Source organism: Lathyrus oleraceus, chromosome 7 (genome assembly GCF_024323335.1).
Source record: "Lathyrus oleraceus cultivar Zhongwan6 chromosome 7, CAAS_Psat_ZW6_1.0, whole genome shotgun sequence".
NCBI classification, from domain to species: Eukaryota; Viridiplantae; Streptophyta; class Magnoliopsida; order Fabales; family Fabaceae; genus Lathyrus; species Lathyrus oleraceus.
In genome coordinates this window covers 135,763,191-135,788,304 of record NC_066585.1, presented here as the reverse complement: position 1 = coordinate 135,788,304, position 25,114 = coordinate 135,763,191, and the positions used below count along the sequence as shown (strand labels likewise).

The following is a 25,114-nucleotide window of genomic DNA, read 5'->3' as shown; positions in this document are numbered from 1 at the left end:
TTCTTGATGCTGCTAGTGGTGGAGCACTTGTTGATAAGACTTCAGCTGCTGCCAAAGCCCTTATCGAAAATATGTCCCTTAATTCCCAACAGTTCACTACTAGAGACAATTCTGTGCAAAGCAAAGGCGTGAATCAAATTCAGGTTTGTTCCAACAAAGTTTTAGAGACCAGAATTGACGAGCTCACTGCCTTAGTCAAACAGCTGGCAGTAGCAAAACCTCAAACAACAATAGTGTGTGGTATTTGTACTTCTCATGAGCACCCGATCGATACTTGTCCTATTCTGAGAGACGAGTCCATTACTGAGCTGCCTCAAGCTTATGCCGCCAACCTTTACAATTAAAACAGGTACAATAATACTCCTGACCTGTCCACCAACAAATACCATCCCAATTGGAGGAACCATCCCAACCTTCGATATGGAAACCCATAACAGAACTCACCTTAAGTGGCTGCTCATGCACCTTCCGGGCCATCCTTAGAAGATCTGGTCAAACAAATGGCCACCAACAATATCCAATTCCAACAAAGGACCGATTCTAGCATTCAGACCTTGAACACGCAAATGGGACAACTTGCTACTCAAATAGATAACATGCAAGCCCAAGGGTCGAACCAGCTTCCAGCCCAAACAGTTGTCAGTCCAAGGGATTCTAATGCTAATGTGAGTGCGATTTCATTGAGATCTGGAAAGGTTACAGAAACAGCCCCTGAAAAAAATAAAAAAATTATTGAGGTAACATCTGAACCTGAACCTACTCCATCTGAACCTGTTTCATCTGAAAAAATTAAAGAAAAGGAGTATGTGCCACCAGTCCCCTTCCCACATAGAGTTCTGAAAAATAAAAGAATTGAGGAGGGAAACAAGGAAAGAGAGATATTGGATGTTTTTAGAAAAGTTACGGTAAATATTCCGCTTCTTGATGTAATTAAACAGGTTCCTAAGTATGCAAATTTTCTGAAGGATTTGTGTACAAATAAGAGGAGGATTAAAGGAAGTGAGAGAGTTAACTTGGGAAAAAATATTTCTGCTTTTATTCAGCCCAAGCATTCATCTGAAAAAGTTACAGGCGAGAAAAATGTTTCAACCATCACTCAGCTCTTGCCACAAAAGCAGAAGGTTCCGGGAACTTTTACTGTCCCTTGTACCACCGGGGATAGTAAATTCGAGAATTGCATGCTTGATTTGGGAGCGGGCATTAATGTTATGCCTACTTCTATTTATAATAACCTTAATCTTGGTCCTTTGCAACATACAAGTTTGATCGTCCAATTGGCGAACAAGAGCAATGCACGCCCGACTAGCGTAGTGGAAGATGTCCTTGTCCAAGTTAACGATTTAATTTTTCCTGCAGATTTTTACATTCTGGACATGGAAGGAGAGACTAAGACAAGCAGAGCTCCCATCATTTTAGGCAGACCGTTCATGAAAATGGCGAAGACAAAAATTGATGTTGACGATGGAACCATGTCCATGGAATTTGGTGACATTGTCGCAAAATTTAACATTTTCGATGCCATGAAACACCCCTTGGAAGAGCATTCCATTTTTCATATGGAATTGATATCTGAGCTGGTTGAGGATGTCATACCCCAATTTTGTCCGACCATTTTGGTTTAATCCATGAGATTTCTTTGTTTCAAAAGTCCCATATTTAGATTTTTGTGTTTAGATTAGAATGTGTGTTGTTTTTTAAATTAAAAGTTCCATATTTAGATTTTTGTATTTAAAATAGAATTGTGTTTTTTTTTTAAATTAAGAGGTCCCATATTTAGATTTTTGTATTTAAAATAGAATTGTGTTGTTTTTAAATTAAAAGTCCCATATTTAGATTTTTGTATTTAAAATAGAATTGTGTTGTTTTTAAATTATACCACTATACTTAGTTTCTTTGTACTTAAGTTAGAAATATGTTGTTTTTAAAATTAAGTCATTATACTTAAGTTAGAAATATGTTGTTTTTAAAAGTGGAAATTGATTAGCATAAATAAATATTAAATTAAATTTTGAAAAGTTTAAAAGGTTGAATACATAATTATTAATGGTCATTAGACTTTTTATTCAATAAGTTACATAAGTCCAAATACACATTTTGTTCTTAAAAAAAAACTAAACTAAATAGTTACATTTTAACTAAGTGGAATCTGCTGCAAAAAAAAGGTCCCTAATTCTAATGGCCAAGACTAGCGCGCCTCCAAGTGTACTGTCTTACAGCCTATTTTTTCTTCCCATTCCATCAAAGCCACCTCAGAGCTATAACATGCAAAGAGAAGAAACAACTTATTTAAAAAACACTTTTTAGAAGCACTTAAGAAACTGCAAAACAACAAAATAAATCACTCAGTTTGAAGCTTTATCCAGAGGATTAATTGGAACATCTGAAAAGGCATTGCAACAATGGCTTAAACAAGAACAGATCAAATCCCACATAATCTGGGATGAGAAAATCAAAAAGAAACATGAGTGTTTTAAGGCTTAATCCTGTCTTCATAATAACAACAAATGAGAGGTTAACGAGGACACAATATATGCACAGCAAGAGATTTTTTCTAAAAAAACCCAGAACACACATCAAGAATAACATAGCAATATTTCATAACAAAACCCTTCTCCAGCACTGTTACTCTGCAGAAATAGAAGCAAAAACAACCCTAAAGCTCATTTTTATGATAACCTCTCAAACTCATCATCAAGGTTTGAGCAAGGTTGAGCTATAAACCCCAACCCAAAGCGTTTAACAGAGAAGAAATATACCGTTACCCTGCCGAAATCCCACCTTAACCTGTACCCAAAAGCTCAGAAACATAAAAGGGGTGCTCAGAGTTTTATCATAGAAATTTGAGTAACCAGAGCTAGAACCCTAACAGAACCAGTAAACACCAAAGTAAGAAAGAGAAGGCACCGAAAGCTAAGCAAAGAACGGAAGAGAAAGCTTGCACTCAGATCCACGAAGACACTTACTTGAGGTAAAACACCGTCGTCGGTGTCTCGTTGGGGTCGCGAAAGCTCCAGCGGATTCCTTTGCCCCTTTGGTCCACTGTTTTAAGGTGATAAAATTCCGAATCTTGGTTGTTTGCTTGTTTAACTTGTTGATTGTTTTTTTTATGCATGATTGCTTGAAATTGAATAAGACTATTGTAGATCTGGAAGTAGCTTCACTATGACTTGCGAATTTTGTTGTGGGGTTTGTGTTTTCTCCGGGTTTAACATTGCTTATCGGTTTGGGTATGACGTTCTCTTTGCTTTGTTGCTTGAAATCGAGAACCGGTATTGACGAAACAAGGGAGGGATTATTATTTGTTATATTTGCTGATATGAGATTTAATGTTTAGAACTTTGAAGCTCTTCAATGGAGTTTGAGAGAGAGGAAGATCGATATTGAGTGAGAGAGAGAAAGAAAAGAACATTTCTTTTGGCCATATTGTGTTTTACTTTAACGTATTACTCAGTCTGTTCATTTTCTCTTTCTTTAAAATTAATTATTAATATGTATCAATAAGATGATAGTGTCATTAAATTGAAAATTGTGTGGTTGAATAAGTCTGTATCCATTTTCTTTTATTGTTTTTAATAATAAATAATAATTTTGAATCATTTAAGTCTATGCGTAATAACGCGTGACTTTGGATTTGGCAGAGTGCATGTTTTCGATACCATAACTTTTTCTCTTTTAATGTTTTTAATATTTATTATTATATTATGACTTGGTGGATCTCATTTGTTTAGTTTCTATTCAGCCCAAGGTTCCCATTATGCATTAACGTGCACAAATAGTATCCATTATCATACGCATGGCATGGTGAAGAGGTGGCGGTAACCTCTTTGTCGATTGAAATTTTTTTTAGAGCTAACTAGGTTTTCGCTAGTTAACGAGTTTATTAATTAAATTTCAATTATGGTAATTAATTAATCTAAATCTATTTTCAATGACTAATTATGTTGGTTGACTTTTGATTAATTTGACTAATTAACTAATTGTGTTTTATTTAATCAATTAGCTAATCTTGGACAAACGATTTTTTTTCGATTAAATCCGTATTGATGAAAATTCAAATAATTTCTCAAATCAATATACTTCTAAGAATTTTTATTTGTTATAATTAATTCTTGGATGAAAAAGAGAATAGTAAGCATCCGCTTCACTATCTCTCGATTGTTCGAATAATTGGCGTTCGCCATATTGCTCGAATTTTCGTCATTCAATCAAAACCCTAAAAAACTTAAAAAGTCAAGTTCTCTCCTTAAATTACTATAATACTTCAAAATATTTTTTTTTATAAATGAAAACTTTGGATGGAAAAGAGGATGGGAGGCGTTCGCCTCACTATCTTTCGATTATTCGAATAATTGGCGTACGCCACATTGCTCGAGTTTTCGTCATCCAATTAAAACCGCAATCATATAAATTCAAATCACCTCTTAGATCAAACACAAATTCAAAAAATAAACTTTAACTTAAACTTCAATTGAGAATGGGAGGCGTTCGCCTCGCCATTCCTTGATTATTTGAATAATTGGCGTACGCCACATTGCTCAAATCATCGATTTTTCAAAACCTACCAATTCAAAATTCAAACTATTTTTGCAAATCAAATACAACATCTAAAAACATACCTTTTATAAATTAAACTTCGGATGATAAAAGATGGGAGGCGTTCGCCTCACCATCTCTCGATTATTTGAATAATTGGCGCTCGCCATATTGCACAAATCATCGACTTCTGATTAATATATTCTAAATAAACTTGGATAAGGGAATAGGGGGCGCTCGCCTCATTATTCTTTGAATAAGCAAGTAGGAGGCGTACGCCTCACTACCATGCACGTTCAACATCCACAAACAAACTTTCAAAATAATTCGAACGAAAAAGGAATAGAAGGCGTTCGCCTTGTTATTTCTCGAAAGGATTGGATGATTGGTGTGCACCATATTGCTCAATCTTTCGTCGTTCTTCTTCAAAATACCGAACATATTAAACTTAATTCCTTGCCCCGTACGACCAACAACTTAAAACTCTTTTCGAAAGAACACTGTTAATCCTTTCTAATACGCACAATAAACCAACGCTTAAGCCTCCGCCGAGAGTAGACAAGCCAACGTTTAGCCTTTAGGACGCGATCTACACAGTCGTTCATTAAAATACACCAACAAAATTGTAGTTGCCCGAACTACGAATGCTCTGATTTCCTTATTGCACCATAAGGATACGTAGGCACGAGATTGCGAGATCTTGGCGAACACACTAATAAAAAACCTCCCCTTTCCCCTTCTAAGGTCTTCATCCATCTCTATTATCAACTATAATTACTCGAAGAAAGCAAATAACATTTAACTAACATTTAAATAGCAAATTAGACTAAAAGATTTCCGTTGAGTACAACGGACGTGAGGGGTGCTAATACCTTCCCCTTGCGTAATCGACTCCCGAACCCGAATATGGTTGCGACGACCATTATTCCATTTTTTAAAAGGTTTTATCGATATTTTCCTATTCCTTCATTGGGATAAATAAAGTTCGGTGGCGACTCTGTTCGAACATAAATATTTCCGCGACCATCGCGAGGAATCGTATTTTTCGAGATGCGACAGAGGACACTTGTTCTGGTTTATTTTCACTTGATTTTCCATCTTTATCTGGTTTCGATGATATTTACTCATGTGTTGATTGTACTGACACTAACCTTTGTGTTGTGTGTGCTGAGATTGATGCTGCCTTGCAGCCTGATACATTTCCTACAGGTGAAGTTGTTGCCGATGAAGCTGTTTTTGCAGTTGATGCTCTTGACATCCCGGCTGCCCCAAACATTCTATCCATCGAGCACCCCCCGTCTTTAGAGCTGAAACAGCTCCCTGAAAACCTGAAATACGCTTATTTGGAGACTAATGAAAAACTAATTGTTATTATTTCTTCTAACCTTGATTTTGATCAGGAAGACAAGCTTTTGCAAGTTTTAAAGAAGCACAAGAAGGCAATCAGGTGGACATTAGCCAACCTCCCAGGTATTAGTCCGTCGATGTGCATGCATAGGATATTACTTGAGAACGGAGCGAAAACAGTAAGGCAACCCCAAAGGAGGCTTAATCCTTTGATTCTTGATGTTGTGAAGAAGGAGGTAACTAAACTCTTGCAAGAAGGTGTCATTTATCCTATCTTTGACAGTAAATGGGTAAGCCCAATGCAGGTTGTACCTAAGAAATCAGGACTCACAGTGGTAAAAAATGAAAAGAATGAACTTGTTCCCACTAGAGTTCAGAACAACTGGAGAGTTTGTATTGATTACAGAAGATTGAACCAGGCTACGAGAAAGGATCACTTTCCTTTACCGTTCATTGACCAAATGCTTGAACGACTTGCTGGTAAATCACATTATTGTTTTCTTGATGGTTTTTCAGGTTACTTTCAGATTCATATTGCACCGGAAGATCAAGAGAAGACCACTTTTACTTGTCCCTTCAGTACTTTTGCTTACAGGAGGATGCCTTTTGGTCTTTGCAATGCTCCTGGCACTTTCCAGCGATGCATGATTAGCATTTTTTCTGATTTCTTTGAAAATTGTATGGAAGTCTTTATGGACGATTTCACTGTCTATGGTTCCTCTTTTGATGCATGCTTGAGCAGTTTAAGCTTGATTTTAGAAAGATGCATCGAAACTGATCTCGTTTTAAATTATGAAAAATGCCACTTTATGGTTGATCAGGGAATTGTATTGGGTCACATAATTTCAGAAAAAGGAATTTCTGTTGACCCTGCTAAAATAGATGTGATTTCTACACTGCCTTACCCTTCTTGCGTTCACAAGATTCGTTCTTTTCTTGGTCATGCAGGTTTTTATAGGTGTTTCATCAAGGATTTCAGCAAGATAGCTCTTCCGGTGTCAAACTTGTTGAAGAATGATGTCACTTTCAACTTTGATGACAAATGCAAACAAGCGTTTGACTTCTTGAAGAAAGCATTGACCTTCGTTCCCATAATCCAGCCACCGGACTGGACCCTCCCTTTTGAGATTATGTGTGATGCGTCTAATTAGTCTGTTGGGGGTTGTCATTGCACAAAGGGTTGACAGGGCTGCCCATGTTGTTTACTATGCTTCTAGAACTTTAGATTCTGCGCAGTCAAATTACACTACCACTGAAAAAGAACTACTAGCTATTGTTTTTGCTCTTGATAAATTCAGATCATATTTGCTAGGTTCCAAGGTTGTTGTTTTTACTGACCATGCAGCACTAAAGTACTTGTTGAAGAAGCCGGGTGCAAAACCGAGATTGATTCGGTGGATGTTGTTGCTCCAAGAATTTAATGTAGAGATTAAAGACAAAAGTGGAGCTGAGAACTTAGTGGGTGACCACTTGAGCAGGATAGAGAGAGATGCAAATCCTTTTCCTATTCAGGATGACTTTCCTGAAGAGCAACTTTTTCTTTTGCATGGGATTACACCTTGGTTTGCTGACATTGTAAATTTTCTTGTTGCTGGTGTTTTTCCTACAGGTGCATCTAGATCACAGATTCACAAACTCAAGAGTGATGCCAAATATTATGTTTGGGATGATCCACATCTTTGGAAGTTTGGTAGTAACCAGATAATTAGGAGATGTGTCCTCGACTATGAGATTGAATCCATTTTGAAATTTTCTCATGCATCTCAAGTCGGCGGACACTTTGGTCCGCAAAGGACTGCAAGAAAAGTCCTTGATTCAGGTTTCTATTGGCCAACTGTTTTTAAGGATGCTTATGAGACTTACCGCACTTGTAAAGAGTGTCAGATAGCAGGTACAAACATCACTCACAAGAGTGAAATGCCTCAGTAGCCTATGCTTTTCTGTGAGGTATTTGATGTATGGGGAATCGACTTCATGGGTCCCTTTCCTGTATCATTTGGTTTCCTTTACATTTTGCTTGCTATTGATTATGTTTCAAAGTGGGTGGAAGCTATCCCCACTAGGACTAATGATTCTAGAGTTGTTGCAGATTTTGTCAGGTCTAATATCTTTTGCAGGTTTGGAATACCACGAGCTATCATAAGTGACCAAGGCACCCATTTCTGTAACCGCACCATGGAAGCCTTGCTCCGAAAGTATGGAGTTGTGCATAGAGTCTCTACTGCATATCACCCACAAACTAATGGGCAAGCTGAGATCTCAAACAGGGAGATCAAACAGGTTTTAGAGAAAATGGTGCAGCCAAACAGGAAGGACTGGAGCCGTTGTCTAGAAGACGCACTTTGGGCCCAAAGAACAGCTTTCAAGACACCCATTGGGATGTCTCCTTATCGACTTGTTTTTGGTAAGGCATGTCATCTTCCTGTTGAGATAGAACACTGTGCTTATTGGGCGGTGAAAAGTTGTAATTTGGAGATGCAACAAGCATGTATTGAAAGAAAACTCCAATTACAACAGCTGAAAGAGCTTAGACTAGAGGCTTATGAAAGCTCTAGGATTTATAAAGAGAAAACTAAGCACTTCCATGATAAAATGATTTCTAGGAAGGAATTTTCTGTGGGCCAACAGGTTTTACTGTTTAACTCCCACCTTAAGCTTATGGCTGGGAAACTTCGATCCAAATGGATTGGCCCTTTTGTTATTACTAATGTTTTCCCTTATGGTGCAGTAGAAATAAAAAGTGCAGGTACTAACAAGACTTTCAAAGTCAATGGACAACGCTTGAAGCTATTCCATGAAAGTTCAATGACTGAAGATGTCAGCATAGAGGAGCTTTCTTTGGAAGCACCTAACTACCCTGCAACTTGATCAGGGAGTCTTTCTTTCCTTCTCTCTACTTTATTAGTAATGTCTTTTCATTAAGGGCAATGCTTATTTTAAGTGTGGGGGAGGGAAATCGTTTGTTTTCCTTGTTTTTGTTAGTGTTTTGTTTGTTTTCAGTCATAAAAAAATAAAAAAATGCATCTTCTTGAAAGTTTTAGGCTATAAACTGACTAATTTGAGATTAGTTTGCGGAGACTTGGGAAAAATTCACAAGATCGGTATCGTCTTAACACCGTAAGTCTCCTGCATATGGAAATTGATTCGGATTCTTATTATGTTTTAGCCTTAAATTCTCATTCTCTGACAGCTCTTGAGTAGTTTATTTCAGCAGTCAGCACCATCTCACACACACTCTACGTAGGGAAGCCGATGAATATAAGTGAGTGTTTCGGAAAAGAAAAAAAAGAGAAAGAAAAGGGAATGCACCTTCTAAGTTTGGTGACCCTCACCCGGTCACTTAACCCAACGAATGTAGAACCTTAAAAAAAATTGAAAATAAGACTTGTTGTCAGTTGGTTCAGCGGTTTCTGGTGCTGAACTTGGTAGGGCGGATTACGGTCCGATCCCCCGCAACTACAACTGAGTAAGCAAAGGGTTATGCCACGTAAGTACTAAAATTCCGTGCAAAAAGGATCAGAGTCACTAACCGGTCGCCTTACTATGGGTGTGTGGAGATAACAGACTTAATGTGATTGCGCCTGAATGAAAAAGAGCAAAAAGAAGGATGAGTAAGTTAGGCTTTAACATAATAATATGATTCGAGTTGATTTGTGTATTCAGGAGGTTTATGACTGCAAAATTGTGGATTAGTGTTCCTATGATATCCTTAGTGTGCAAGATTAGTACCTATCGATGCAAACTTAACCGAAGAAGACTTGTAGCCTAGGATGAGTAACTAATGATGTGTTTGTGTTTTCTTTGTTTTATTTTAAATGTTGCTCGGAGTGTAAAAGTTCAAGTGTGGGGGAATTTGATCAGTGCATTTTGATGCACATTCTTCTATATTTATACTTATGCATTTCCATGTTTTAGTTTGGTTATTTTCCCTTTTAATGTGTTTTTATAATTTATCTTATTTTTACACTTATTTGTTTTTCGCAGTTTATTTCCAACATTAGCAGTCTGTACGAATAAATTCATAACTGGAGATAGGAGTATCGGATCCAGGCGTGCTACCAGTCGTTGGAAAGCTAAGAGAAAGAGCTACGACTTTCATGAAGAAGTTAAAAGCTAATTCGGACTGTAGCATGGTTGAAAAATTCGTTGAAGCCTTCAACACTAAATTTATATTTTGTGTTGGGTTATTTAGTTTGGGTCTGGGTTATGTTTTGACCAAATTAGGTTTATTCTACTTTTCCTATAACATAAGCAGCCGAAAACAGTACACGGCATCACTATTCATGAAAATTTGAAAGCTTGTACGAATTCCATGAAGAACTAATCCCTCTGATTCGATCTGCCGTAATTCAGGTTCCAAAACTTGAGATTATTATAATGTTAATTTTAGTTTAATTCCTTTCAATGATATTTTATGTTCTTGTATGCTTAATTCGATTGCATGAAATATATTGATTCAATTTGGTTGATTGTATGATCCTAACATAGGCACGTCACGTTTGCTTAATTCGTTTTTGTGTCTGACCAATCATGTTTGCTTAATCCATGAAAACTTATCCCGTTTGCTTAATTCGGACAATAGGATCATACATCTCACAAACTTCACCGCGCTTGTCATTGAGTTTGTATCCAAATAGGAATAGACAATCCGCTTAGGATATTAAAATTATATTAATCGACGATAGTAGGAATTGAATCGGTAGATTGAATTATTTCATAATCACTTATTTCATAATAGCTTATTTCAAGAATTGCTTTTAATAAGCACTTTTTCTTAATCGAACACCAAACCAAACAACCCCCCTTAATTCGATTTACGTTTGGATAATAATAATCAAGAATCCTTGTGAGAACGATATCCGAGTTAAAATTGTCGCCGTACTACGTTTTTGAAAAACACTCGTTTTGACCCGCGCGCGACAGCGGATCAACGTTCGATATCATTCTCATATTGTATTCGGTTTCTATACGGGTAAGGATATTTAATATGATGAACATACACAATAATGGTATCAGAGCCTCGCATGTCTGATTTAATTTGACTTTGGGATTTTTGAAATATAAAATTGGGATTTACTTTGATCTTCCAATTTGTGTAAAAAATAATGTTTATATGCTGTAAATCATGTTTTTGGTATTTTTTGATAATGTCTTCATGAAATTCGTGTTGGATGCTGAATAAAAACTAGCATTTTTGAATTTTTTCAGATCTATCGTTGTTTTATGCAAAAATCACGATCTGGGAGCGGATGACGACCGTCACGCTCTAAAGCCTGCTGATGACCGTCAATGATGGTTGATGGGTACCCCATCTCTGTCGATGACCGATGGCTGATGGGTACCCTTTTCCAAATGACAATCGTCATCGTTGGAGAACGGACATGCCCTGCCGATCCTTAAAGGGCGACGATCGTCATGGCATGTGACGCCCAAACCGTCATCTGGATTGTTTCAATGTTGTTTTTTGGAAAATTTTCTTTTTCGGCCTTTTGATTGTTTGTGAAATTCAAAATTGTACTTTTATTTTGTTTTGTTATTGTGCTTTGAATAACAAAGCAGACGCGGTTTGGAACACGGACATGTGATACTGGTTTGCATGGTCGTTCCCCTTAGTTTTTTCACCCATTAACTTTGGTACAATTTTGTTCGAGTTTTGGCTACGGTTTGTATTTTATACAATAGTTTAACAGTTTCAATGATTCAATTAAAATGAAAAGTCACCAAAGTAACCTCTTTATGGAGATTACTTATAATAAATATTAAATGTTTTTCTTTTATGTGTGTGTTTATCCATGCGAGTATCAATTGACCCAAATGACAATTGATGTTTGGCCAAATTTTACACATACCTTGATGGCAAACATATGATAATTTTAAGGTTTCACATGTGAATGATAGATCAATCCAAAGAGGGGTTTATTATTTTATATGTTTTATTATCAATGTTTGACCATTACAACAAGAGTACCACTAGCAATTAGTATTAATGTCCAAAGACTCGATATTGATGGTGCATTAGATATCTTTGGATGTGTTATGCCATTATTTGAAATTATTGATGATTCATTTTTTATTTTTATGTGAGTATATTTATAGTGTTTATTTTATTTTACTTTCAGCTACAATTGCTTCGATATCAGCTAATCTAAATTCGGTTCTGGTCCTTAATGGGGAAATTTTAAGGAGTTGAAGGAGAAAATGGAAATTGTTCTTGACTGAATGGATCTTGACATTGCATTAAGGATGGAGCAACCATATTCTCCTATGGAATCTAATACCTCTAAACAAAGGAAAGATTATGAGAAGTGATATCGCTCCAATCACACGAGTCTCATGATCATTAAGCGCGATATTCCCAAGGTCTTTAGGGATACTATCTTGGAAGATATAGCAAATGCCAGAGATTTCCTTGTTGAGATTGAAAAGTGCTTTTCAAAAAGTGATAAGGCGGATACAAGTACTCTTCTTCAGAAATTGATTTCCATGAAGTTTCAAGGCAGTAAATATAAGGGAATACTTTATGGGCATGTCAAACATTGTTTCAAAACTTAAGGCGCTAAAGATTGAGCTATCAGAAGACTTACTCCTTCATTTAGTATTACTTTCTCTTCCTTCACACTTCGTCCAGTTTAAGATATCTTATAACTGTCAAAAGTAGAAATGATCTCTTAATGAGCTCATTTCATTGTGGGTGAAAGAAGAGGAAAGGTTGAAGGAAGATAAAACAAAAGGTGCTCATTTTGTTGGTACCTCTAAAGACAAGGGCAAAAGAAAGAAAACTAATGAGCCCAAGAATGAAATTGCAAATGTTCCAACATAAAAGAAACAAAAACAAGTTCATAACTATTTTTTTGTTGTTGTGAAATGTCTGGACATATGAAGAAGAAATGTCATAAATATCACGCTTGGCGTGCAATGAAAGGTACATTTCATACTTTGGTATGTTCTAAGGTTTTTTTAGCTTCAGTACCTAGAAACATTTGATGTTTAGACTCTGGTGTAACTACTGACATTAGTGTTTCAATGCCAGGTTGCCTAAATTACTAGAAGCCAAATAATTTTGAAAGACACATCTATGTTAGAGATGAAAAGTCGATGGAGGTGAAAGCTATATGACATTTTAGATTATCATTGTGTAATGGATTTTATTTGGATTTGAGAGACACTTTTGTGGTACCATCATGTAGGCAAAATTTAATATTGGTTTCTTATTTGGACAAATAAGGTTATTTATGTTATTTGAAAATAATAAATTTAAGTTGTCCTTCAATTCAGATATTATTTCAGATATTATTGGAACTGATTCACTTATGGGCCATGCTAATATATATTTGCTGGATATAGTAGCTATCTATGGCGAATCCTTAAATGTGGAATCACTTGGTACTAAGCATAAAATTAATAATAATAATTCAAGAGCATTATGGCACAAACGCCTAAGTTGCATCTTTAGAAATAAAGTTGAGCGACTAGTGTCAGATGGAGTTTTGGATTCTGTTGATTTCATAAACTTTGAAGGTTTTGTTGAATGTGCTAAAGGTAAACAAACCAAAACAAAGAAATTTAGTGCATATAGAACTACAAATGTCTTAGAATTGATACATATAGAAATTTGCGGACCATTTCCCGCACCTTCTTGGAATGGTCAACAATATTTTATATCATTCATAGATGATTATTCTAGATATCCATACATATTTCTTATAGATAAAAAGTCCGATTCATGGATGTGTACGAATCATTAAGAGTGTAAAATATGATCGTGATAGTGAATATTACGACATATATGATGGTTCGGGTGAACAACATCCATGGCCTTTTGCCAAATACCTAGAGGAATGTGGAATCGTCCCACAATAACCATGACAGGGTCACCTTGCATGAATGGTGTAGATGAAAGACGAAACCAAATTCTTAAGGACATGGTAAGAAGTTTGATTTGTCATTCTATCTTGCTAGAGTCACTATGGGGAGAGACACTAAAGACTACAACTTACATTCTAAATGAATGCCAACCAAGGCAACTTCCAAAACATCTTATGAGCTTAGGACTAGGCAAAAACCTAGTTTGAAACATTTTCACGCATGGGGATGTCTACTTAAGGCAAGGCCTTATAGGCAAAATGAAAAGAAACTAGACTCCCGAATAGTGAACAACTACTTTATTGGTTATTCTGAAAGATCTAGGGGCTACGAATTTTACGATCCCAAATCAAGTTAAAATTTTGACACGGGAACAACCACATTCTTCAAGGATATTGAATATGGGAGGAAGAATCGATAGCAATTCAAGAACCGATTCATATAGTTGCTTTGGATCAAGAAAGTACATAACCTCCACAAAAAATTGTTGAATTTCCTCCCACTCAAGATGATTTTGTAATTCACGAAGAACAAACTAAAGATCCTTAAGAACAAGTGTTACAAGAACCAATACATTTGCGGAGATCCACTAGAGAAAGCCGAAATGTTATTTCAGATGATTACATAGTCTTCCTCCAAGAACATGAGGAAAATAAGGGTATGATGGAAGATGAACCAATCAACTTCTGCCAAGCCATGCAAGATTCCAACTCGGAAAAGTGGATTGAAGCAATGAAGGAAAAATATAAGCCCATGCAAGACAATAAGGTTTAAGAATTTGTTCCGTTACTGGAAGGTGTGAAACCCATTGGCTGCAAATGGATTTTCAAGACCAAGTGGGATTCTTATGGTAATGTAGAGAGGTAAAAGGCTCATCTTGTGGTTAAAGGTTATACTCAAAAGGAAGGGATTGACTTTGAAAGAGACCTTTTCTCTGGTTTCATCAAAATACTCTTTTAGCACAATCATGCCTCTTATTGCACATTATGATTTAGAACTCTATCAAATGGATGTTAAGACGACATTTCTCAATGGCAACATAGATGAAATAATCTATATAGTGCAATCATAAAACTTTGTGTCAGGAGACTCAAGCAATATGGTTTGCAAATTGACATAATCCATTTATGGACTAAAGCAGACATCTCGTAAGTGGTATCACAAGTTTCATGAAGTAATTCTCTTATTTGATTTTGAGGTGAATGTTGTTGAAGATTATGTGCATCACAAATTCAGTGGGAGCAAGTACATTTTTATGGTCTTGTATGTTGATGGCATACTGCTTGCCACAAATGATATATGCATGATGCACAAAACCAAAAATATTCTATAAAGAAAATTCAAAATGAAAGATCTTGGTGACACCTCATTTGTATTAGGAATTTAGATACACCTAGACTGATCTCGAAGTATTCTAGGATGATCACAAATGAGCTTTATCGAAAGGGTACTTAAAATGTTTGACATGCAGGAATGTAAACCAAATGATACTCTAGTTGCTAAGGGAGACAAATTTAGTCTTAGTCAGTGCCCCAAAAGGAAACTTAGAAATTCAATAGATTCAAAAGATTTCTTATGCGTCAACTGTAGGGAGTCTGATGTATGACCAAGTCTGTACGCGTCCAGATATTGTATTCATAGTTGGGATATTAGACATATATTTGAGAAATCCAGGAATGAATCATTGAAAAAATCCAAAAGGATTATGAGGTGTTTAAGGAGAACAAAAGATTATATGCTTACATATAAGAGGTAAGACCGGTTGGAGATCATTGGATATTCCAATTCTAATTTTGTTGGATGCTCAGATAATAAAAGATCCACGTCAAGTTATATTACATGTTGGCTAGTGGTGCAATTTCTTGGCGCAATACCAAGCAAACTCTACTACTTCATCCACCATGACATCATAATTTATATCATGTTTTGAGGCACCTAACCATGAGATTTGGTTGAGGAACCCTGTCACTAGGCTGCGAATTGTGGAAGGAACTGAAAGACCACTTAAGTTATACTTTGGAAAAAAACCAGTCGTCCTATATTCCAACACTAATAGGAGCTAGACTAAGTCAAAATATATTAACATCAAGTTCCTAGTTGTTAAGGAAATGGTACAAAGTGGAAGAATTTTCATAGAGCACTTAAGGACGAACTCCATGATAGCAGATCCTCTTACAAAAGTTCTTTCATGAACACACTGCTCACATGAGTGTTTTATGGTTTGAGGAATCTTTAGTTTAGTGAGAGTTAGTCATTTATGAATTTTTTTATCTATGTTTGATATTATGTATGCATACTCTGGTTTTGAATATTTTTCAGCCATAAATTTATGTGGTGTTCTCTTTTCATCCATCACAATAGAATCAATAAACCTTATAACACTCTAAGACCATATATCCACAAAACATAACAATTTCAATAACAAATTGAAATGTGCTTCCCGTCATGTTTATTGTATTCAAATCTCTATTTTTGGTGTAAATAGTAAACACCACAAAAATTTATGGCTGAAATAATATAATGAACAGATACCACTTCGAATAATATAATGAACTCTATTTTTGGTGTAAATAGTGAACACCACATAAATTTATGGCTGAAATGGTTCATCTATCAAACAATAAAGAGATAATTCTCCCTACACAAATCATGCTAATTAATTATGAACGGAAGATAATCTGCCCCTAAAACTAGCCACACCAAAACATTGATGTCCTATAAATCCTTGTACTTTGTTCGGCAACTCATGCTTTAAGCCATGCCACAAACGACACAATCTTTGAAGTTTCCTCAAGTGAATGAAAACAACACAGTGGGGTCCATGGATTTGTTTTATTAATAATTCAATAATACAAACTACTATTAAACACGTATCTAAATATAGAATATAAAAACTAATTAATTATGTGTATTGTGTGGAACAAGAATGTAGCACACGTTACAACAAAAAATCATGTAATTAAAAATCTTGTATGTCCATTAAGCTCACAGAACTAGAGATTCTCATATCTCAATCCTTTCTCTTTTAACCTTTTCTCCACTTTAGATAAGAATAATTTCTCTCCCTACAAATCCTTTTCCTTCAATTTGTCATCTAACAATAGCACCATTCAGCCTGCAATTTGTTTTTGCCACTAACTTCAACCTACCCGTTCAATCAGACAAAGTCGATATTACTAAGTTAAACATCATCCGCATCGGGGTACTGACTATCGAGTTTGTGTGTATGAGTTTTCAGTCATTTTTATAAAAAAATGAAATTTATGTTATTATTACTTTTTCAATAATTTTAACTTTTTCAATAATTTTAACTTTTTCATATCCAAGAGAAGAATAAACATAAAGCATATATTATTCTTTTGTTAATTGAATAGCTTTCACTCTAAAAAGCCACTTTGTTTCTTCAACATATTGTTGCAAGAAAGTGTTGTTAAACTTTATGGCACCTTCTTTTTCTTCTTCTTCCTTTCCTCTTCGTTGGGAGAGCACAGGAGATCAATGGTGGTATGCAACACCTATTGATTTAGCAGCTGCAAATGGTCTCTATGATTTAGTCCTTGAGCTTCTTCATCTTGATACAAATCTTCTCATTAAACTCACTTCTCTTCGTCGAATTCGCCGACTCGAGACTGTGTGGGATGATGAATCTCAGTTTGAAGATGTTGCCAAGTGCAGGTCTTATGTTGCAAGGAAGCTTATGGTTGAGTGTGAGAAAACAGCAAGAGGAGAGAATTCTCTGGTTGGTAGTGGATATGGTGGTTGGCTTTTGTACACTGCTGCTTCTGCTGGTGATTTGGAGTTTGTTCGTGAATTGTTGAGAAGAGATTCTTTGTTGGTTTTTGGTGAAGGAGAGTATGGTGTTACTGATATGTTTTATGCTGCTGCTAGGAGTAAGAATTCTGAGGTGTTTAACATGATTCTTGATTTTGCGCTTCTAGGAAAAGATTGTGGTGGTGTTGAATTGGATGAAGGTGGTGGTGGAGTTTTCAAGAGGGAGATAGTGAATAGGGCTATTCATGCTGCTGCTAGAGGAGGAAATTGGGAAATACTGAAGAAGGAGCTTATTTTAGGAAGTGCTTTTCAGATTTTAGCTTATAGAGATGCTCAAGGATGTACTGTCCTGCATTCAGCTGCTGGAAGAGGACAGGTTGAGGTAACACACTCACTTACATGGCTTATTATATCTCTGTAACATAGACATCTCTGAAAAAACGTATTTCGGTGTGGGTTAGTGTCGTGTTTTCTGGTATCCGTGTTTCATAGATTAATATTATGCTAGCACAACTAAAATTTAGCCTAAGAAAACTCAACAAAAAGAATGCTCCTAGGGACTAAAAGAATGATTCACTCAATCCATGTTTGATATTTGACAATGTCTTGATATTATGTAGCACTGAAACCTCTAAAAATGGTGTGTTCAGTGCCAGACATTGACACCGACACTGACACCGCCACTTATGATGACATTCATTTTTTTAAAAATTATTGACGTGTCAGTGTGTCAGTGTCGTGCGTGTTGTCCGTGCTTCATAGTGACTTGATATCAAACACGGATTCGATCTGAAATGTTGGTTTTGGTTTTACATATTTTGTGGTTTACTTTCTATTATCTTAATGATGCAGGTGGTAAGAAATCTAATTGTATTATCACCTGATATCATCGACTCAACTGATTCACAAGGCAATACAGCATTGCATGTAGCTTCTTACAGAGGTTACCTTCCTGTGGTAGAGATTCTAGTTCAAGCATCTCCTTCATTAACAAAGTTAACCAATCAAAATGGAGACACTTTTCTTCATATGGCAGTGTATGGTTTCACAAGTACTGATTTCTGCAGACTAGACAAACACACCGAACTCATGAAACGGTTATTATCAACCGAAAAGATCGCGAACATAGAAGACATAATCAATTTCAAGAACAATGTTGGAAGAACAGCGATTCACTTAGCTGTGATTCATGATGTCCAATTTGATGTAGTGGAATCAATGATGTCCGTTGCATCGATCAATCTTAATATCCGCGACGCGAATGGAATGACCCCTTTGGATTACTTGAAACAAAGACCAAGATCGAAATCTTCTGAAGTTTTAATCAAACGGTTGATTTCAGCTGGAGGAATCTCTAATTGTAAAGATTATATTACAAGAAACGCGATTGCGACTCATTTGAAAACTCGTCATGGTATTCAAGGTAGTCCTGGAACATCCTTTAGAATATCAGATTCTAAAATATTCTTATACACATGCATTGAGAACGAGAATTCATCTGATATCGCTAATACCGATCAAGCAAGTGTAGAATCAAATGCATACTCAATCGAAATAGAGGATTATTATGAGTCAGCTGCAGTTTCCCCGTCTAACAGCAAGACTAGTTCTGCCGATTCTGTTGCGAAACGTTTGAAGAATCTTCTCAAGTTCAAGGAATTCAAAGACAACGATTCTGTTAATAGTTCTCCAAGTTCAAGGAAAAACAATTCAAAAGAGTTTCCAATCTCGTTAAGGCAAAGATACTCGAAACAGTGTTCTCTTCCAAACAACAAAAGAACACTATCTATAAGGACTTTATTTCCATCTCCGTCTGCGAAAAAATACTTCGCCACAGGCCTAACGCAAGGTGTAATCAAGGTAAATCCACAAAAAGAAGGGTCTAATTTATCTCATTCTTCGAGCAATAAGCAAGAACACGTCGAAACAATGGGCCCGTCTTCTTGTTCCGGCCGACAAATAGATGATGGGAGTACCCTACAGTTGAACTATAATAAGGAGAGAAACTTTAACAAGAAATTGATGAACAGATATTTTTCTTTTGGAGCACAAGATCAGAGTTTGGAAGATGCTAACAGTTGTACAATGTCGAAGCACAGTTCTAAGCGTTTCGGTTTAGTTGCATAAATGTTACTATCTATGTATAAGCTTACTATTTTGTGAACTCCAGTTCGGGTGAATCCGAACTTCAATCTGGTTGTAACAACCTTTAGCCAGATTTTAGTTACCTTTCAACAGAGTTAAAGGTTATTCAGAAGCACTTTATAAATGTAAATTGGACCTAAGGGGGCATGAGTGACTAGACTCAGTATATAATAAAATGTGCAGTACCATAAACCTAAGCTTTGTTATTTTTTTTACTCAAATAAAATATTGTGACTTGTGAAACTTGTCCTTACAATGCACCAAAAACTTGTGTGATAGCTTTTTCTAACATTGACTTCATGGTGCATTCTAGTCTTCCAACCCGACTGAGCCACCATTCTTGCACCTGATGTTGCATGAACTTCCCTGTAGTTCCTTTTTTCTTCTCTTTAGCCTTGTAAAAAAACACATATACATAAATATGCATTTGAATTAGGTGTTGTACATTGGGCAGTTTTCAATCTCAGTAGTTTGATAACAAATTAATAATCAAATTTGTTTAAACTATTTTTTTTTATTGTGTAAGATAAACTATTCGATCTCATATTAATGATCATATTTATTTACTGCGTGGAAATACATTATTTTCCTAATGCCATGGATGGAATCCAAATTCCATAAATACAAAATAATATTAATGATAATAAGTTAAATTCAAATTTTAAATGACAGCCCACCATACTATGTTTCAATAGTAATTTCTTTTGTTTTAACTACTTTTATTTTTAATTTGTTTATCCTTTTTGTAAGTTTTAATAAAAATTATGAAGAATCGTGAAAAAGACTAATCTAAGTCAAAATCATCCTAATCTGAAAAATTCCATGGTATCTTAACGTGGAAGTTACAATGATGAAGCAATGAGGGACTAGCACACAAGAAATATAAGAAAAAGATGAGAAAATGAAAGAGCACAATAGTGGTATTCCCATATCCATAGTGGTGCTATTGAACACAAAGAATAAGTATCGAGACACAAAACTGTCAAGTCATCAAATTGCAAAATATAGAACGGTGTGATTACTACATTTACAAAATTGTCAAGTCATCAAATTGCAAAATAGTGATGCGATCAAGGTTTAGAGCGACACAATTTTTACTGTTTCAAACTTATTTTTATATATAATGTAAAACTTGTTTAGTTCTTAGGGTCTGTATTTTAATAAAAAAAAAGGTATATTCCGGAGAAGGGGGAAGGAAAAATAAAAGTCATCATTAGAGAATCATCCATAGTCATGGATGTTTAATTTTCTCTCTTTATTGTAATAGCCATGAATCCCTAAAGAATGAATGGCTAGTTCTCTTATATTAGCTTACCCTTAGATAAATTTCCTCCAATGATGTGAATTGTGCGATATTCTTAGTTTTGTTGTTTGTAACTGAAACTTCTCTTATAATTATTCAAGTTTATTTTCTCGTAATCATTTCCTTTCATCTATAGAATCGGTAGAATCGATATAGATAACAGTGAAAAATAGTTATAGATTTGTATAACTGAGCCAAATAATATTATGAGATTGTTTATGATTGCTAGATATAAGGCATATTCATTTGTGACATTAGATATTTTAAGTGCGATAAACCTTCTTGAAATTTCTTCAGGGTCACTAAGGGAATGGAAATAATGGAAAGGGTTACACGGCGATGAAATTGTTCGTAACATTTTGTAGAATAGTCGTTATTTAAGAGGAATTATTATTGGTTTATGCAGTTAACTACAAGAAAAAGAAAATAATTCAAATGGGACACTTAGTTGTTTCCCTTTTAGATTATTTTATCTATTAGTGTGGTTGGTAATGGGATGTTGTGTTTCGAAAAGCCAAGGAGATTAGATCATTTAGGATGACCTCGAAGAAACACAAGACAAATGGAGATGAAAACACAATTACTTCAAATGATTTATGTTAACCCTTTCGCAAGCTTAGATCATGAAGACTGTCATACACCAAAATTCACCCTACCCCGATACAATTTTCATCTGATCCATGACCCTACTGCACATGCATACATTTATTATTTCTAAAAATAAAATAAAATAAAATAAATAAATTGGGTAACCGGTTACCCTAATCAGCGTAACCGGTTACACAGACCCAAAATTGAGTTTTTGGCCATTTTGGACTGTGTAACCGGTTACCCTAATCAGGGTAACCGATTACACCTGCGCAGACAGCAGAAAAAACTCTGTTTTTTTACCCAGGGAACCTTTTCTTTCACCCACTCCAACCCCTTTGCTTCCCCTATAAATAGAGCACTATCCCCACTCATTTTTCAAGCTTGAAAGCCACAAAACCTCTGTCCAAATCACATTCAAGCTCCCTCTTTTCAACCTAAACCCTAACTCACCCAAACCCTCTTTTCTCCTTTGAACCACCCAACCACCATGTAAAAAATCCATCATCTCCACACAACAAAAAACAGTAGCAAACTTGTAACCTTTACTTACATAATCATTCACCACCACCACCACATAAACATACAACTTTCTTCCCTTCCATTTTTCAACCACAACAACCATAACCACCCTCTTCCAAGCTTTTTGCTTCATTCTCAAACCCAAACACAACAACAACCTAGTTTTTGACACCACAATCTTGGTAATATTTTGGACTCAAACTCCTTGATATTTTTGGTTTTGTTTTGTGTTTGAAAATGAATTTTTACTCTTGGGTTGTATTTTGAGAGATATTTGAGTCAACTTTGAGACAAGTGGTTTTTGTTGGATTTACACCCTTTTGGGGATTTTTTTGCTCTTACTACTTTTTATCCACCATTTTCAATCAAACTTTGTTTCTTGTTATCATTTACATTTATTTGGTTGATGCGATCTATTAGATCATGACTATGGTTGTTTAGAGTTGATAAAACCTTCAATGTTTCAAACCTATTAATGATTGATCAATAGATCCTTCATGATACTTTGAGACATTGATAGATTGCCTCTATTTCAACCATGTTTGGGTCATTTGATACATAGATGAAACCATTTCCTTTACATTGTTTCTTGTTATCATTTAATATTTATTGTTGACTTGTTGTTACATTTATTTGGTTGATGAGTTCTATTAGATCATGACCATGGTTGTTTGGAGTTGATTAAATCTTCAATGCTTCAAACCTATTAATGGTTGATCAATAGATTGAAGGAGAATTGGCATCCAAGGCGCATCGGAATTTAAAAATTTCTCCATTTAGTGATCCTTACGAGTGGGCATGATCAGTGATAGAATCGTTACCTCTTGTGGCGATTCAAACCTTTGGTACAGATCTCTGATAATGATCAAAAACCTTTGATACAGATCCACGGGGCGATCACGAACGTTGAACAATGACAACGTCTCTACTCAGTCCACACGAACGGATTCCTTCAATCGCAGTGCTAGCTGTTATGAATGAAGGCTTTGAGTGAGAGAGAGATACGAAATTCCAACTCTTCAGTTGTGTTTTCTGTCTCAGTGAGTTACAATGCTTCTACCCAAGGGGTTCTATTTATAGAACCACTTGTGTGGGCTTCAAGCCAAAAAGCCCACTTAAGTGCATTTTGGCCCATATCTCATAAAATGCCAAAATCACTTAAGTATTTGGTACCTTACCATATTTCGTATTCTACTTAAGTACACCGTACCTTACGATGTTCCTTAATTATTCTATCTCTCATCAATCCATCCTTTGTGTATGACCCTATAGGTATTCGCGGCGTTGACAATTATATTAAATCACGCATTTAACATAATAAACAGTGAGCGGTATCTAGCAACACATCACTGCTACCCAAGTCACGAAAATGTCATGTGATCTGACAAAACCTCCTGTGATAATAATTATGTGTATAATTACCCCTTTGCCCTTATGTCTATATTGAACACAAGGTATAGACCGTGTCACCCTTGTCCAGTTCAATATTGGGCCCATAGACATTTATCCTGTTACGCAGGATTGACAAATTCCATCTAGGACACTCATGTCCCTCAGCATGCTTCGTGGAGTACCCATCAACTGTCTTTATGGTTATCCAGTTACGGACAACGTTAGATCAGCAACAAAGCACTCGACTCTACATCTAGGATCCATAGTGGTTTCAGGTCGAAGAGTGGTATACACTATTATCACCATGAGAATAACTTATGACACTTTGCATAACTTTCTATATAGTATTCTCATAGCGGGTCAATCCGGTATAAATATTACTCCTAATATTCATACCTATGTTAAAGACTTGATAACTCCTTATCCATGATCCATGAGATATGATCATCAGTCTACAAACATAATAGTCTTAATGCTTTAATGTTATCCCACTTCACACTAAAGCTCGACTACGGATACTTTAAGAATAGTGTCCTTATGTTCAATGTGTTCTCATGATTAAGTCACACTTAATACATTAAACGGACTATCTATTCCAGGGACTTTATTAATCAACCATAATAAAGAAAATGCCTTTTATTATTAATAAATAATTCGATACAAGTACCAAAAGTATTGGCCTCTAGGGCTTACACCAACATAGATCATTCATGATACTTTGAGGCATTGATATATTGCCTATATTTCAACCATATTTGGGTCATTTGATACATAGATGAAACCATTCTCTTTACATTAACTTGTTATTCTATTTGCTTATTGTTATTCTACTAACCACTAACCATTAACCACTAACTTCTAACATTTATATTGTTGAACTTTACTTCCTTGCAATTTATTTTATTGTTCATTTACATTCAAGTCCTCATTATCATCATCATTGTACAAACTCATCATGCATGTTTATTTACTTGTTATTTATTTTATTGTCATCATACATTAAAAATAACAAAAACATGATAAAATTATAAGACCAAAAATATCCACTCCACTCTTAATCAACTTGGACTTAGAGGATTTCATCTTAGGACCTTTGCTTGGAGGCCTTCTTTCACTCTTTGTGATACTTTGTAAACATTTGGATTTTCATCCGTAACTTACATGCATGTTGTAAGAATGGCATCATGGCACCACCTTAGGGGGACATGTTTGTAAGACCATTATCCTTTGTTTAGCTTAGGTCACTTTTGCACACAAAAGGCTTTCTCTTGGGCTACCTTACAATGAGACTCTTTAATTTCTTGTTGGTTACTTTGCATTCATGTTGCATAAGCCAAATTTCATAATCAAAATAAAACAAACCCTTGATCCAACGTCAAGCGGCATTTTCATAATCAAATTCAAAACACTTAATAATTATGATTGTTATTGTGCGCCACGAGCCTTAAGCGGTGGAGAATGAGTGAGAATGGAGCATTCCTACCCTTACTCTGATTATTTTGGACGCAAGACGCTTGACTTGTTGTCTAGAATAATCACCTCCGCCCATAGACTTTAGTACAATATAATCACAAACATTCTTTCATAAAACCCTTATTCAAGGTAAAAACCATACAACTCATCAAACTCATTTTTGTGCCTTAGGGCATC

General features: G+C 35.6%; 2 protein-coding genes across 2 annotated transcripts; both read left to right on the top strand.

Annotated features, from left to right (window-relative positions):
• Positions 1–566: 566 nt before the first annotated feature.
• LOC127102449 (uncharacterized) lies at positions 567–8,748 on the top strand. Its single transcript, XM_051039820.1, has 6 exons — positions 567–665; positions 939–1,121; positions 5,706–6,215; positions 6,702–6,828; positions 7,193–7,771; positions 8,609–8,748. Exons 1-6 carry the CDS (start codon positions 567–569, stop codon positions 8,746–8,748), a joined length of 1,638 nt encoding a protein of 545 aa, XP_050895777.1.
• Positions 8,749–16,695: 7,947 nt separating this feature from the next.
• Positions 16,696–19,851, top strand: LOC127101670 (uncharacterized). Its single transcript, XM_051039138.1, has 2 exons — positions 16,696–17,896; positions 18,367–19,851. The coding sequence occupies exons 1-2, from the start codon at positions 17,183–17,185 to the stop codon at positions 19,639–19,641; spliced, it is 1,989 nt and encodes a 662-aa protein (XP_050895095.1). The 5' UTR covers positions 16,696–17,182; the 3' UTR covers positions 19,642–19,851.
• Positions 19,852–25,114: the final 5,263 nt, after the last annotated feature.

Coding starts and splice junctions, on each gene's coding strand:
- LOC127102449 (XM_051039820.1), top strand. CDS start 567: ATGGGACAACTTGCTACTCAAATAGATAACATGCAAGCCCAAGGGTCG. Junction 1,122..5,705: donor TCTTGCCACAAAAGCAGAAG/GTTCCGGGAACT, acceptor GTGTGTGCTGAG/ATTGATGCTGCCTTGCAGCC. Junction 6,829..7,192: donor TTCTTTTCTTGGTCATGCAG/GTTTTTATAGGT, acceptor CATATTTGCTAG/GTTCCAAGGTTGTTGTTTTT.
- LOC127101670 (XM_051039138.1), top strand. CDS start 17,183: ATGGCACCTTCTTTTTCTTCTTCTTCCTTTCCTCTTCGTTGGGAGAGC. Junction 17,897..18,366: donor CTGGAAGAGGACAGGTTGAG/GTAACACACTCA, acceptor TTAATGATGCAG/GTGGTAAGAAATCTAATTGT.